The 16206-nt window shown below is 41.8% G+C and overlaps 1 protein-coding gene across 6 annotated transcripts in view; it reads right to left on the bottom strand.

The window, feature by feature from the left end:
- Nucleotides 1–16206, bottom strand: part of ALKBH3 (alkB homolog 3, alpha-ketoglutarate dependent dioxygenase) — a 42689-nt gene that overhangs the window by 13035 nt on the left and 13448 nt on the right. For all 6 annotated transcript variants that reach the window (XM_052652483.1, XM_052652486.1, XM_052652484.1 and 3 more), the window contains one exon: nucleotides 5951–6160. In XM_052652483.1, the coding sequence (XP_052508443.1) occupies nucleotides 5951–6160 (210 nt within the window). The remainder of the gene's footprint in view (nucleotides 1–5950; nucleotides 6161–16206) is intronic.

Genomic DNA, 16206 nt, shown 5'->3' with positions numbered 1-16206 from the left:
TGGCAAAGTGGAGGGGGGAAAAAACTACCATTAAGGCAAGGTTTTAAAAAAAGTTTCCAAGCAGACCTCATACCTAGTCAGGACACACACAAATTTGACACAAATCACTTTGGAAAATGCTGTTCTCCCAAGATTAAAAGTGCTATCAGTGGCAATACAAAACCAGGAGGTTCTTTGCAAAAATTAGTTATTCCCAGTGGCAGTTAGGACACGGATTCTAGCCTGAGACAGCCTCCAAAGAAGCAAATGACGATACCAACTCCCCAAAGAGCTTGTCTGTAGAGAACTGAGGTCCTACCAGGACTACTTATCTTTATCCATTTACACGTGCACCAATTTATCTCCCCACTCACTCACTCACACTCTCCAAAACACTGCATGACCCTAAAGACAGGAGCTCAAAAACTCAATCACCATTCCTGATCCACAGGCACTTGACCCTCCCCAAGTCTCCCCCGCACCCCCTCAATGAATGCCATTCACAGGGTGAGGCAACCCTGGAGGTTAGCCTCACTGCTGTTCATTTTCTTTTTCAGTTTCCACATCTGAAAAGTCCCTGTAGCATCCACCACTTATAATAGCTTAAAAATTCCCTGATCACGGCAACAACTTTCATAGTGCCTTTCATGGGAAAACTTTCCTATTACTCCCATAAAGTTGCTACCAATTATCGTCCCCATTTACAAAAATGGAATGAGTATAAATGAGGCAGATAAGTGCTTTTTACAGGCATCAGTAACAGCAACAGGAAACGAAACCTGATATTTTAAATTTCATTAGGGACTGTATTAAAAAGATGATGGTTATCAACAGTTCCTTTCGAGTAGTTCTTGTAATTTCTCAGAACAGATGCAGTAATCAGAAGATGGACTAAGAAGTATGGATGCCTGGAAGAGCAGCAATGGGCGTGGTGGCTGGGGCCGCAGCTCGGGGCCACCCCCGGAAGGCCACACAGTCTAGTTTACCCGATTTTCAAATTTAGGCTAGTCAGCTTATATTATTTTGGATTCTAATATCCTCAATTCTTCTAGAGCCCTGGAAAAAATATTGATATTTATGATTTAAATGACCTTTTTATATCCCATTCTTCCCAGTAGTGTGTAAACAGGGAGGTACTAGGAACTCGAATGCACTGGTAACTCTCAACCTCTCCCATCACAAGTGGTCTAACAAACATCTTTTTTGGTATTATGAACAGAGTTCTCATTCTTCAGAAGGTGCTAGAGAAAGGAATGGTTGGAAAATTTCCCAACTTGCCTCAACTCAATCATCTTGAGGTAGACAGAAGCCCCTCACATTTTTAGGATTCAGCTGATAAAGGATAGTGCTTATGCATGGGTGATTTTCTAGAAAACAAGGCTTTTGGCATCTAAACCTCCAGTGCATCACAAACTTCCTATTATCTAATACTCACCCCCCTCCCCAACTCAGCCATCATTGTTTCTATGGTAACCGACAGAGAAATAGCAGCCTGCCAAATGGCTTTTGTAGTTCCTTTTCCAGCCTGTTTTTCAGTATAGAATTAAAGCTATACTGGGAAAAGAACCAGACTAATCTTTATAACAGGGACATGACATAGCCTGAAAAGTACAACTGGGTTTGGGACACAAACATAGAAAAGCTTTAATGAGCCCACCTTGGGAGAATTCTTTTGGAGCTTCTTGGTTTCTTAAAAAAAAGTGTCTACAGAGGTATAGTTGGTAAGCTTTACTTTTGTCTTCAGATAGTATATTCTGATGTTGGCCCCGGAAGATAGACACAATGCTGTTCACTCAGGTTTAATTGAATTAACAAAAGAAGGGATGGGTGAATGAAGGAAAGGCTACCATGTCTCCAAGTAGCTTATTATCATTAAAGGAAGTGGTAATTGACTATAAAATCAAAACAAATGAGCAGACGTTGACAGACTTGGACAGGGAGATGAGGATCAAGGATTGGCATCTTGGAGGAGTGAATGTTTAATCCTAAGGATGATGCATGTGCAAAGCCGCCTGAGCCAACTGCATGAATCAGAGGGACACTGATGCTTAGGGAAACAAAGATCTCCTTACCATCTCAGCACAGCGAGAAATTGTTAGGAATGCAATGTGTGGAACTGGGGCAGCTTTCAGAAGATCAGCAGCTACAGAGAACTACTTAAGGTGCCAGACTGCAAAACAAACAGCTGCTGCAGGGGTGGGGGAGTTGAATGTTTAAAAAAAAAAAAAAAAGGCTAATTCCCTTTGAAAGTGGCCCCGAACAGATGCTTTTCTGTCTCAAATCTGCATACTTGAATCAAATACAGGAAATCTCATGATTCCTTTATGTCAGCTTTAGATGAGAAACTTTGACTCAAGTCAAACAGGTATTAACTTCTCTGATAGGTTAAAACTAACTGGATTTTGAAAAAGATCCCCTCCCACGATCTCTAGCACCCTCCAAATGTCTTGTTGACAGACATGAAAACTACAGTCTTTAGTGGCATAGTGAGACAGGTTCCTAGGAGCTACAGAAAGTCAGACTCCTACAATTCCACACAGAAGACTAACTTGAATTACACTTTTTATTTTATGCTTTTAGCTTGAGTTATATGAATCATGAGTCATGTTCTCAAAGCTATCACCACAGTTAAGGAAAAAAAGTAGACAGATTTGCAATAACCATTCTCCTTCCAATCCTTCAGAAAAGGAATCATTATTCTAAGATAAATATGATGTGCCCTAAGATACATTCCCAAAGATGTCAACTCAGAGAAAAGCTTCTATAGCTCAAGTTTAGCTAGATGTGTGAAGCCCAAGATGTTTTAAATCTGTTAAAGAAACTTGAAGAAATTTTTCCAAAAGTTTAAACCTGGGTTTTGTTTATCCAAGAATGGAGTTTATAGGTTCTTGGGGAGGGGGTGAGGGGAAGGGGGGAGGGGAAGTAGTTTTAAAACTGTATTTACTAACGCATGATTATAATTTCAAATATATTAACCTTCAATTTCCCCATCTTAAACAAAAGTCAGAATTAAAGGAATATACAACTGCATCAAATTCAATCACAGTTAAGACTATGCCAGAAGCAAAAACTGATTAATCAGTCACCTGACATACTGACACATTTGTATTTCTTCCCATATCTGTTTCCTCAGCCAACTTTGTTTCAAGATCTCAGACAAATTTTCTTACTTATCAGATAGGTATTTTCATCAAATCAGCTACTACAGTTATAGTGCAAATTCCCCTGCTATCGGCAGACAATTACAGGGACTTAACCACATTTTCAGTGTTTCACGGCCTGTGCTTTCACTCCTGTTCATCAAAATAGACTCTAAGAAGCCTTGAGAAGACAAAGGTTCAGTAAGTATGGTCAGTGTCCCTCTTAGAGATTTTGTTCCAAATGGTTGCCCTCAGACACAACGCTATGTGGCAGTTACATTTTCTATCCACCCATTAACCTATAACATAACTGAATTATATTTCCAAGAAATAATTCTTGATCACCATGAATATGTTCTCATATGAGAAAATGACCTTCAGCTGTCTAGAGGGGAAAAGGAATAGAGGTATTCTGGGCACCAGAACACTGTTAATGCTTCAGTTCAGTTCAGTCGCTCAGTCGTGTCTAACTCTTTGCAACCCCGTGGACTGCAGCACGCCAGGCTTCCCTGTCCATCACCAACTCCCGGAGGTTGCTCAAACTCATGTCCATTGAGTCAGTGATGCCATCCAACCATCTCATCCTCTGTCGTCCCCTTCTCCTCCGCCTTCAATCTTTCCCAGCATCAGGGTCTTTTCAAATGAGTCAGCTCTTCAAATCAGGTGGCCAAAGTATTGGAGTTTCAGCTTCAACATCAGTCCTTCCAATGACTAATGTTTAACAGTTGGAAATTGCTTGTACAGTAAAACTAATTATCCTACAAAGCATGCTTCGGGAATTTTTAACCTTAAAATCTGGAAATAGGCCAAAAAATGTTTTTGAAAAAGGGTGATGGTGGTGGTGGTGAATGTACATGTAGAGAAAAACGGGAACTGAATACTTGAGTGCTTGGCAACAAAGAAAGTCACTGCAAAGAAGCAGAGACTCAGCTTACACCAAAGATTATCCTGGATCCACCAGAGTTTGCTGTCCACTCAGAGAGCTGGAAGGATAACCCTGGAAGGGAGACAGAGCACTAACAGGGGCCAGATCATCAGCTCCAGGAGGGGAAGGATGACTTCATCTCACTTACTCATGGCTATAATCCCAGCTCCCAAGACCAGGCCTGGCAAAAAGGTGGTGTTCCGTATGTCTGGATTGGGGGTCTGAACTTTAAAATAAGACACCTGGTGTTTCTCTGCCATTCACACAACAGAAGACTTAAGAAGGGCAGGATGAACTCCTCATGTGTGAACGTAGGATTTAACCAAGTGGAAGCCTGCATATAAAAGCTAACTGTGCCTGAAAGGAACATGGCAAAGGCTGGGGAGCCTGCTTCTTAGGCAGTTTTCCCTGGTACACTGGGACAGTGAGGCTAGTCAGAGTGCCCAGGGAGCAAGTTTACTCAGGAAGTCACTGGCAACTGACAACTACCCCCAATCCCCACCAACACAGACCAAAGCTTCTGTGTAAACAGAAGCAAATACAACCCTGTCGATGGAAGATATGCCAAGGAAAGGTGCTTAATGGAGTAAGTGCAAAACAACACAATATGCTTCAAAATACCATGTTTGGAAACCCAAATACATGTCAGGAAAACAGCCCAAGAAGTATATCTGATGAAGAACAGACACAAGCACTGACGGCCTGATAATTATGTGGTCTGGATTAGGTCATACTCAAAACACAGCCCTGTAGGCCGTCCACACTGACTGTGTCTGGTTTAACGTTATAAGCTAAATGATTGGGAGCCTTGGTTTAAAAAAAACACCCAAACGCAAATCCTGGAAATAAGATAATTTGGTAGAGCTTTGCTCTTTTCTTAGAGTTCCTACTATCTTTCTATCTGCTTCAGTCCAAAAGTTCTACACTTCTTGATTTTAAAAAAACAACAACACAAAGAGCCCTCATACCCCTCCAATGTATTAAAATATAGGCAAGAGTGGGGCTGGACAGCTCAAGTTATTCTACAGTTTAGTCGAAGCTTGTCTAGTCACCTGGCTGGAACCTCCTCTCTGAAAGAGGTAATGTTCATCTGGATTTTAGGAACTGGCTAAGAAGGAATGGGGATGCGTGTGGTTCAGTTCAGTTCAGTTCAGTCGCTCAGTCGTGTCCAACTCTTTTCGACCTCATGAACCGCAGCACGCCAGCCCTCCCTGTCTATCACCAACTCCCGGAGTCCACCCAAACCCATGTCCATTGAGTCGGTGATGCCATCCAATCATCTCATCCTCTGCTGTCTCCTTCTCCTCCTGCCCTCAATCTTTCCCAGCATCAGGGTCTTTTCCAGTGAGTCAGCTCTTCGCATCAGATGGCCAAAGTATTGGAGTTTCAGCTTCAACATCAGTCCTTCCAATGAACACTCAGGACTGATCTCCTTTAGGATGGACTGTGGTACTTCTCTTCAAAGAGGACAGGCAACACTGCCATGAAGAACACTTACTTAAAATAAAGGCTCCTAAAGAAGGGCATCTTCCCTGAGCCTCCTTCCTTTCCCTTCTTGCCCCTACTCACTTGAGCTCTGCCATCCAGTTACTTGAGTAATGAATAATGTCTGTCTACCCCCATTTCCATGAGGATGGGGACCATGTCTGTCCTTTCCACCAATGGAAATAAGACTCTGACACCTGGCACACGGCAGGCAATTTCTGTTGCAGAAAGGAATGAATGGCCTCTTTGGAAGTCAAAAGTTATCCACAGGATATAAGCCATCAGCTGAAAACATTTCATCAACCAGACACATACTCCAATCCCCTAAATCTGAAAATAGGAGCCTTTTAGGAGCCCAGCTCTTTTTTCACCGATTATCAGATAGTGGGAGGAACATAAAATAAATAAAGGGACTACTCACTGGCGGGGGCTTCTTTCTCATCTCAAACATGCGTGTGGCACCAAAGCTGAGTGAAGCAATGATGGGGCACCTCCCCAGTGAAGGCTCGTCATCGCTGTGCCAGTCCACGCTGTCCTTCTCACTTCGGTAAAGATTGCAAAGCAAGGAGTTGAAGGTGTGGCCAGTGTTCTCTTCAATGTGGCTCTTCAGCGTGAGCAGCACAGGATGCCACTGCAATCAACAGGTCAAGAGAAGGGGCAGAGACAGTTCACAGGAGATACACAGTGGCAGTCACAGGGAAAAACAGGGAGCGCAGCATCAGTCACACTATAAACAGGGGCTTGGGGTAAGCAAACCATCTGAAACATAATAAGCATCAGGCCAGAAGAGAAGTCGCATTCTCTCCCGTCATGTCTATTCTGAAGCAAGCTGACCTCTGCAATTTTATTAAGGTGCTAAATTTGGTGTAGCAATGTCATGAAGACCAGGCCTATCCTCCCATCTCATCCTTTCCATGTTAAATATATGACCCTCCAGAGAAGTAACTGTCGGTACACTCTGGGCGGTCGCCTCAGTAAGGCATGGAGGTGGCATGTGGAGCAGGAAGCCTGCTTTGTCACCACAGCTGATGGGCCATCAGGAGTCGGCAGATAAAGACTGAAGTCTGAGGGTGAAACAGCTCTCCTTCGGGGTGGCCCTCTGTTCCATTCCTGTGCTGTGCTTAGTCACTCAGTTGTGTCTGACTCTGTGACCCCATGGACTTTAGCCTGCCAGGCTCCTCTGTCCACGGGGATTTCTCCAGGCAAGAATACTGGAGTGGGTTGCCATGCCCTCTTCCAGGGGATCTTCCTGACCCAGGGATCGAACCCAGGTCTCCCGCATTGCAGGCAGTTTCTTTACCATCTGAGCCACCAGGATTCCACTCCCATTTTATCACAAGTGGCAAAATTGCTCTTTGAAAAGGATATTTAATATTTCTAGAGTGGCACACTTCCTAAGACCAGAACCCAGAGGAGAAAAACGCTACAGAATGGAGTCATGAAATGGCTGTGAACTACAAAAGATTTAAACAGTCCACAGCCCTGCCCCCTGAGCACCGAGTTCACACCTGTAGTTTATATTCAGAACTCACCATCTCGCCATACATGCTTTAGGAAACTATGACCCTTGACCTTAGGTTGTACTAGGGAGCTACAATCAGTGTAGCTCTTATTGTTCTGGTTAGAATTCTGTATGTCTTGCCTTCCAAGAAACCTCAAGTGCTTTACAGAAGCTTCCTGTAGGACAGGGCTTCTCACACCACTACCAAAGATGACTGAGGAGGGAATTCCTTGGCAGTCCAGAGGTTAGGACTCAGCACGTTCACTACTGTGGGCCCGGGTTCAACCCTTGGTTGGGGAACTAAGATGCTGCAAGCTACACAGCACAGCCAAAAAAACTTACTGAGGACCCCAAAGAACTTCTATGTGTTTGAGTTATAGCTATGATAGCTACCATATTAAAAATTAAAACTAAAAATATTTTAACTTTTGGTTAATTCATTTAAAAAATAACAACCCCATTACATGCTAACCCAAGTAGTATTTTATGAAAATTAGCTTTTTTCCAATACAAAAAAATTAGTGAGACGAGCAGCACTGTTTTGCAAATCTCTTCAATGTCTGATTTAACAGAAGAGAGTTGGGTCTAATATCTGCTTCTGCATTCAATCTGTTTAAATGTTTTTGTTGACACATACAAAGAAAACTGCCTTCACAAAGACATGTAGTTCGAAAAAGGAAGAAAAAACCTTTTCAAATAACCGTAGATATTCTTTGCTATTAAACCAAAGCTCAACTGTACTGATTTCTTAAAGGTTAGAGGCAATGTGGAATCTGAAACTATATCAACGCACTTTTTATATTATTACATCTAAATCTATTGGTCCAACTTGCACTCTGAATGGATCTTGTAATCTTGCATGATTCTATAACATCAAGCACTGGTCATTTGGAAAATACTGGCTCATTGAGTTATGCAGACCCTCTTACTACTGACATGTTTCATTATACACCATTAAAAAATCATCTCCATTAAGGTTACCACTGATTTCTTCAGAAAAAGCTAAGTAATGGGAAGAGGTCAGGTTCAAGGATATGAGTTTTTCCAGAATTCCTAACATTTCCTTGAAACCTCAACTTTTATCAGTATCAAACTTTTACTAAATCCTGTCCATTGTTTTCCTAGAAGTGACACTTCATTCACTTCTGACAAAGTGTCTGCTGAATACTCAAGTCTGAACAGTGTGTGTGCCAGTTGCTCTTCCAGGTAAAATGGTCCAGGATAAAAGTAGCTAGTTCAGCTTCTACCTTAAGCAATCACACACAACCATCATAAATCATTTGTAGCAGAAATGCCTTATGCATACTTTCCATTTCATCAAACAATTTTAAAAGATCAAGATTTAATAAAATAATGCTTATCACTTCATCAAAGGACACCCTTGAATGAAACCATCTTTTTTTTTTTTTTAAACTGGAAGTGTACGTGGTAAAGAAAACAATGATTACTAGTACAGTTCGGTGGCAATGCCTTGATTCACACTAAGGCACCAGCAATTTTACTCACCATTGTTTTTGCATAGTGCAAACTCAACACAGTGAAAAATGTCACCTAGTCTTAGTAATCTCATAAAAATAATTCTGACCCTGTGGATTCCCGAAAAGAACTTCGTGGACTCCCTCCAGGGACCCACAGGTTCTACTTTAAGGACTGCCGCTCTAGGGTTTCCCTGGTGGCTCAGCGGTAAGAACCTGCCTGCCAACGTAGGGGACGTGGGTTCGACCCCTGGTCCAGGATGATCCCACAGGCTGCAGAACAACTAGGCCCATGTGCCACAAGCCACTGAGCCTGTGCTCTAAAGCCCAGGAGCCACAACTACTGAGCCCACCTCCACAACTACTGCAGCCCATGCACCCAAGAGCTGAGCTCTGCAATAAGAGATGCCACCACGGTGAGAAGCCTGTGCATCGCAACTAGAGAGAGGCCCCCACTCTCTGTAACTAGAGGAGAGCCTGTGCAGCAACAAAGGCCCAGCACAACCAAAAATAAATAAACATTTAAAATTATAAAAAAAAAAAAAAGAACTGCCACTTCAGAGAGCCCTTTCAGAGTTCATGTTCTGTGTTTGGAAGTGAAGAAATGTATGTTCAGCAAAGGAAAGCATAATATCATTCTTAGGTACATACCATGACTATTATCAGGTAAAACTTCCAGGGAGCATATGCGGTAATCAGCTTCACTGTCTCAAGGAAGTCATGTTAAAAGCTGGCATTCCGTGTTACAGATAGTGGCATTAGACTCTTAGCAGAGGACTTTATTTATTTCACTGAAGTAACACTGGTTTATAACATCATATTTCTGCCATGCACATGTGTGCGTGCTCAGTCGCTCAGCAGTGTCCGACTCTTTGTGACCCTAAGGACTGTAGCCTGCCAGGCCCCTCTGTCCATGGGATTCTCCAGGCAAGAATCCTGGAGTGGGTGGCCATGTCCTTCTCCAGCCATACAGCACGTTCACCTCCACCAAACATTCAGTTTCCACCCGTCACCACACAGTTGACCTCCCTCCTCTGTCCCCTCCATTTGGGAACCACTACTGTGCTCCTTGTACCTACATGTTTGGTTTGTTCATTTATATTATTGATTTTTTATATTCCATACATTAATAAAATCATATAGAATCCATCCCTCTCCACCTGACTTATTTAACATAATGTCCTCAAGGTCTGTCCATGGTCTCACAAAAGGTAGGATTTCATCTTTTTTTAAAATGGCTGAGTAGTAGTCCATTTATAAATATAAGAGCGTTGGACCATGAAGAAGGTTGAGCACCAAAGAACTGATGCTTTCGAACTGTGGTGCTGGAGAAGACTCTGGAAAAGTCCCTTGGACTGCAAGGAAATCAAACCAGTCCATCCTAAAGGAAATCAGTCCTGAATATTCATTGAAAGGACTGATGCTAAAGCTGAAGCTCCAATATTTTGGCCACCTGATTCGAAGAGCCAACTCACTGGAAAAGACCCTGATGCTGGGAAAGAATGAAGGCAAAAGGAGAAGAGGATGGTAGGGGATGAGGTGGTTAGATAGCATCACCAACTCAATGGATATGAACTTGAGCAAACTCCGGGAGACAGTGGAGGATAGGGAAGCCTGGCGTGCTGCAGTCCATGGGATTGCATAGAGTTGGACATGATTTAGCGACTGAACAACATATATATAGACAGACACACACCCCCGACATCTTTATCCGTTCACCTGTTGATGGGCACTTAGGTTGTTTCCATATCTTAGTTATTATCAATTATGCTGTGATGAACACAGGGGTGCACATATATTTTCAAATTAGTGTCTGCATATTCTTTTGATAAATAACCAGAAGTGGGATAGTTGGATCATACGGTATCTCTATTTTTAATTTTTTGAGAAATTTCCATAATGGCTGTACCAATTAAATTCCCATCAACAGGGTATGAGAGCTCTCTTTTTTCCATATCCTCACCAGCACTTGTTATTTCTTGCCTTTTTGATAATAGCCTTTCTAGCAGGTATGGGGTGATGATATCTTACTATGGCTTTGATTTGCATTTCCCTAATTAGTGATGCTGAGCATCTTATCATGTGCCTATTGTCCATTTGTTCTGGAGAAGGAAATGGCAACCCACTCCAGGAGTCTTGCCTGGAGAATCCCATGGACAGAGAAGTCTGGCAGGCTACAGTCTACGGGATCACAAAAGTCAGACACGACTTAGCAACTAAACCACCACCACCACCACCATTATCCATTTGTATGTCTTCTTTGGAAAAATATCTATTCAGCTCCTCTAAGGCAGAGGATTTAAACAAATGAACTGCAATAACAAGAAACAAAACTTAGATCACTAAATGTTATTAAACTAACCTACGTTCAAGAGTGAAATTCCATAATAATGTTATCAAGCTGTACTTCCTATTTATTTTATGGCTTTAAGCTATCTTTAACCTGTATGTGAGTCAAGGAGTAACACTCAGAACCTTTCATGGAACAACTGACTGGTTTGAAATTGGGAAAGGAGTACGACAAGGCTGTATATTGTCACTGTTTATTTAACTTATATGCAGAGTACATTATGTGAAATGCCAGGCTGGATGAAGCTCAAGCTGGAATCAAGATTGCTGGGAGAAATATCAACAACCCCAGATATGTAGATGATAACTTTCTAATGGCAGAAAATGAAGAGGAACTAAAGAGCCTCTTGATGAAAGTGAAAGAGGAGAGTGAAAAAGCTGGCTTGAAACTCAACATTCAGATAACTAAGATCATGGCAGCTGGTCCCATCACTTCATGGCAAATAGAAGAAGAAAAAGTGGAAGCAGTGACAGATTTTCTCTTCTTGGATGCCAAAATCACTAGATGGTAACTGCAGCCCTGAAATTAGAAGACACTTGCTTCTTGGAAGGAAGGCTATGACAAACCTAGACAGCATATCAACTTTGCTCACAAAGGTCTGTATATTTAAAGCTATGGTTTCCCCAGTAGTCATATATGATGTGAAAGCTGGACTATAAGGAAGGCTGAATGCAGAAGATTGATGCTTTCAAACTGTGGTGCTGGAGAAGACTCTTGAGAGTCCCTTGGACTGCAAGGAGATCAAACCAGTCAATCCTAAGGGAAATCAAACCTGAATACTCACTGGAAGGACGAATGCTGAAGCAGAAGCTACAATACTTTGGCCACCTGATGTGAACAGCTGACTCACTGGAAAGACCCTGATGTGGGGAAAGTCATTAGTAGTCATTAAACATAGTCATTCCAGGATGTCTGGCTCTAGGTGAGTGATCATACCATCGTGATTATCTTGGTTGTGAAGATCTTTTTTTGTACAGTTCTTCTTAATATCTTCTGCTTCTGTTAGGTCCATACCATTTCTGTCCTTTATCGAGCCCATCTTTGCATGAAATGTTCCCTTGGTATCTCTAATTTTCTTGAAGAGATTGTTAGTCTCCCATTCTGTTGTTTTCCTCTATTTCTTTGCATTGATCGCTGAAGAAGGTTTTCTTATCTCTTCTTGCTATTCTTTGGAACTCTGCATTCAGATGCTTGTATCTTTCCTTTTCTTCTTTGCTTTTCGCTTCTCTTCTTTTCACAGCTATTTGTAAGTCCTCCCCAGACAGCCATTTTGCTTTTTTGCATTTCTTTTCCATGGAGATGGTCTTGATCCCTGTCTCCTATACAATGTCACGAACCTCAGTCCATAGTTCATCAGGCACTCTATCTATCAGATCTAGTCCCTTAAATCTATTCCTCACTTCCAGTGTATAATCATAAGGGATTTGATTTAGGTCATACCTGAATGGTCTAGTGGTTTTCCCTACTTTCTTCAATTTTAAGTCTGAATTTGGTAATAAAGAGTTCATGATCTGAGCCACAGTCAGCTCTCGGTCTTGTTTTTGCTGACTGTATAGAGCTTCTCCATCTTTGGCTATAAAAAATATAATCAGTCTGATTTTGGTGTTGCTTATCTGGTGATGTCCATGTGTAGAGTCTTCTCTTGTGTTGTTGGAAGAGGAACTAAAAAGCCTCTTGATGAAAGTGAAACAGGAGAGTGAAAAAGTTGGCTTAAAGCTCAACATTCAGAAAACTAAAATCATGGCATCTGGTCCCATCACTTCACAGCAAACAGATGGGGAAACAGTGGAAACAGTGTCAGACTTTATTTTTTTGGGCTCCAAAATCACTGCAGATGGTGACTGCAGCCATGAAATTAAAAGACGCTTACTCCTTGGAAGAAAAGTTATGACCAACCTAGATAGCATATTCAAAAGCAGAGACATTACTTTGGCAACAAAGGTCCATCTAGTCAAGGTTTTTCCAGTAGTCATGTATGGATGCGAGAGTTGGACTGTGAAGAAAGCTAAGTGCCAAAGAATTGATGCTTTTGAACTGTGGTGTTGGAGAAGACTCTTGAGAGTCCCTTGAACTGCACGGAGATCCAACCAATCCATTCTAGAGGAGATCAGCCTTTCTTTGGAAGGAATGATGCTGAAGCTGAAACTCCAGTACTTTGTCCACCTCATGCGAAGAGTTGACTCATTGGAAAAGACTGATGCTGGGAGGGATTAGGGGCAGGAGGAGAAGGGGATGACAGAAGATGAGATGGCTGGATGGCATCACTGACTCGATGGACGTGAGTTTGAGTGAACTCCCGGAGTTGGTGAGGGACAGGGAGGCCTGGCGTGCTGCGATTCATGGGGTCGCAAAGAGTCGGACATGACTGAGTGACTGAACTGAACTGAAGCATAGTCAAGGATATATAGTTCTTTCTCAAGGGCTATAGATAACCGTTTAGTCCCTAAGTCATATCTGACTCTTTTTGCGACCCCATGAACTGTAGCCCACCAAGCTCCTCTGTCCATGGGATTCTCTAGGCAAGACTACTACAGTGGGTTCCAATTTCCTTCTCTAGGGGATCTTCCAAACCCAGGGACTGAACCTGTGTATCTTAAGTCTCCTGTATTGGCAGGCCATTCTTTACCACTAGGACCACCTGGGAAGCTCGATACTGGGAAAGACTGAAGGCAAGAGGAGAAGAGGGCAGCAGATGAGATGGTTGGAAAGAATCACTGATTCAACGACATGAACTTGGGTGAACTCTGGAAGGTGGTGAGGGACAGGGAGGCCTAGCATGCTGCAGTCCATGTGGTCGCAAAGAATCGGCCATGACTGAATGACAACAAGCAGCAGCTTATCTTCGTGGGGATAAAGATCAGATGCTAGAATCATACACTTAACAAGAAACACAAGATCGTAAAGGAGGAGGATAGCTTTTCGGCAATGTAACTGAGAAGCTAATTAGCACTTCCTTGACTTGCTCAGGGACTGAGCTAACACCAAGTCTGCATTATGTTTCTAAGTGAATATATTTTTTTTTCTTGGTTATTTTTGGTGGTGAAGTAAGTAGAAAAGGAGAAAACAAGGAATAATGAACTAGGGGATTAATTTAGACTCTCCAACCAATACTCTAAATACAGATCCCGCAGAACTGAAAGTCTAAATTAAAATCCAGCGTCATCTCACTCTTCAGTGAAGACATTCTATCCTTAAAAGACATTTGAGGAAAAGAGTATGAGAAAATACAAGGACCTATTTGGTGGACTTCAAACAGTGTTTTGCAGAGACCCAGGTACCACAGAGATGCCTCTGGGACCACAGGAGGAGAAAGGAGGAGAGGTCAAGCTGGCGAGACTACCAGTCAGTGAGGGTACTCTTTTATTTCCACACAGTGGATTCATATAAGATTTAGCTTGGAAAAAAGACTAAAAGGGACTTCCCTGGTGGTCCACTGGTTAAGAATCCACCTTCCAGTGTAGGGAACACGGGTTTGATCCCTGGTTAGGGAATAAGATCCCACATGCCGGGGGCAACTAGCAAGCCCGCAAGCAGCAACTACTGATCCCATGCGCTCTAGAAGCCACCCGCCCATGCTCCACAATGACGGAAGCCTGCAAGTTGCAACTAGAGAAGCCCCCATGTGCTGCAACTAGCGAAAGTCTGCATGCCGCAATGAAAACCCAGTGCAGCCAAAAACAGACTAAAAGACATTTAAGTACCTATGATTGAACCTCCTCCTGTGCTATGGAATACTAAGCTTGAGGTAAAAACAACTTTAAAATTAAACTAATATCCCCAACACATATATACACATTAGGGAATCTTCCCTTAAAAAATCTGAGAAAGGGACATCTGTTTTGATTTCGTTCCAGATGATATAAAACTAAATCTATTAGCAATAAGTACAAAGTTATGAGCCAGTCAAATTCAAATTAAAGAATTCTAATATGACAACCTTATGATACTACAATGTGTTAATAATACAGCAAAATTAAATGTAGTATATGAATAACTGATTTTATTTTTATAGAGAAATTCTCTACATATATTTGCTTAAAAAGAAAAAAAAGACTGGGACCAAATCATCAGATGGAAGCACTATTCAAAATTTTAATATTCTTCATATTTACCTGCAGTTTCTAAATTTTCAGTAATAAACACATATTACTTACGATATGAGAAAAGGGTTGTCATTTAAACAATTCTTTTGAAGAGTTGTCAAAATGTCCCCAAGCATAAGCGGTCACTCTACCTCAGCAGACCTTACATGTCTCACGTTTAATCTAAAGCAGTGGTTCTCAAGCAAGGTCAGTTTGGAACCCCAACAGATGTTTAGCAACGTTCAGAGTCATTTTTGGCTGCCTTGACTGGGTAAGGGGTGCCTCTGGCATCTAGGGGGCAGAAATCACAGATACGGCTAACCATCCTACAATGCGCAGGACAACCTAACAACAAAGAGTTGTCGTGTTTGCAATGTCAGTGATACCAAGGTTGAGAAATCCTGTTCTGAAAGATCAGCTAGAATGAAAGAACTTCTTTCCCACAGGCTATTTAATCCTCAACTTCTCTGTTGTAACTGTTGATAAGAAGATACACTAATTCTGACAGAAACATATCCAGCAGTTTATGCTGGACTGGCTTAGTTCGATTCTCTCCATGTTTCCAAGTCAATTTCAGATATAAAGGGTCTCCTCAGTACTTCCCTGGGTTACATTCTAAATGTAGCCTTAGAAACCAGAGCACCCATCTATCTCTTCATGTGAAAAAGTCATGTTCCCTTCAGTCAATACTTAATCCCTGAACATTTTAGTAAAAGGCTAGTTTATGATAAGAAATTACTAGGAGTTCTAAATGTGTCACATTTCTCTTTATTCCAATGCCATAAGCAAAAACTCCATTTTCTTCAAAGTCTCCTTCAAAAAAAAAAAAAAACACACAAAAACCATATTATTATTTGCCAAAGGCAAGATTCCAAGGACTAAACAGAGAGCTATTTCTTGGATCTTAATTCCAGCATCTGGATAAGCTTAATTTATACATTAGAATCTCTTCGTCTTTCATGGACATTTTTAAAAACACAAGAAGCAGTAGAGACAAGCCAAAGCAATGATAAGTATGAGAACTGCAGCCACAGAATGAATACAGTGTCAACAAGAAAAGCAACAGATTTTTCTCACAAATGGGAAAACAGCCTGAGACATGGAAAGAAACATTCTGCCCTCACTGGTCAGTCGTAAGGATCTGGAACCAGAGCAAATATATACCAGGAGATACACAAAGGGCTATGGCAGAAAAGCTTGGGGAAGGAGGAGATTAGGAAAATAAATGATTCATTTCTCTGAAATCCTTGCGTCTGGTTCTAGTTTACT

This window comes from Budorcas taxicolor, chromosome 15, assembly GCF_023091745.1.
Source record: "Budorcas taxicolor isolate Tak-1 chromosome 15, Takin1.1, whole genome shotgun sequence".
NCBI classification, from domain to species: domain Eukaryota; kingdom Metazoa; phylum Chordata; class Mammalia; order Artiodactyla; family Bovidae; genus Budorcas; species Budorcas taxicolor.
This window is presented reverse-complemented; position numbering and strand designations above follow the sequence as displayed.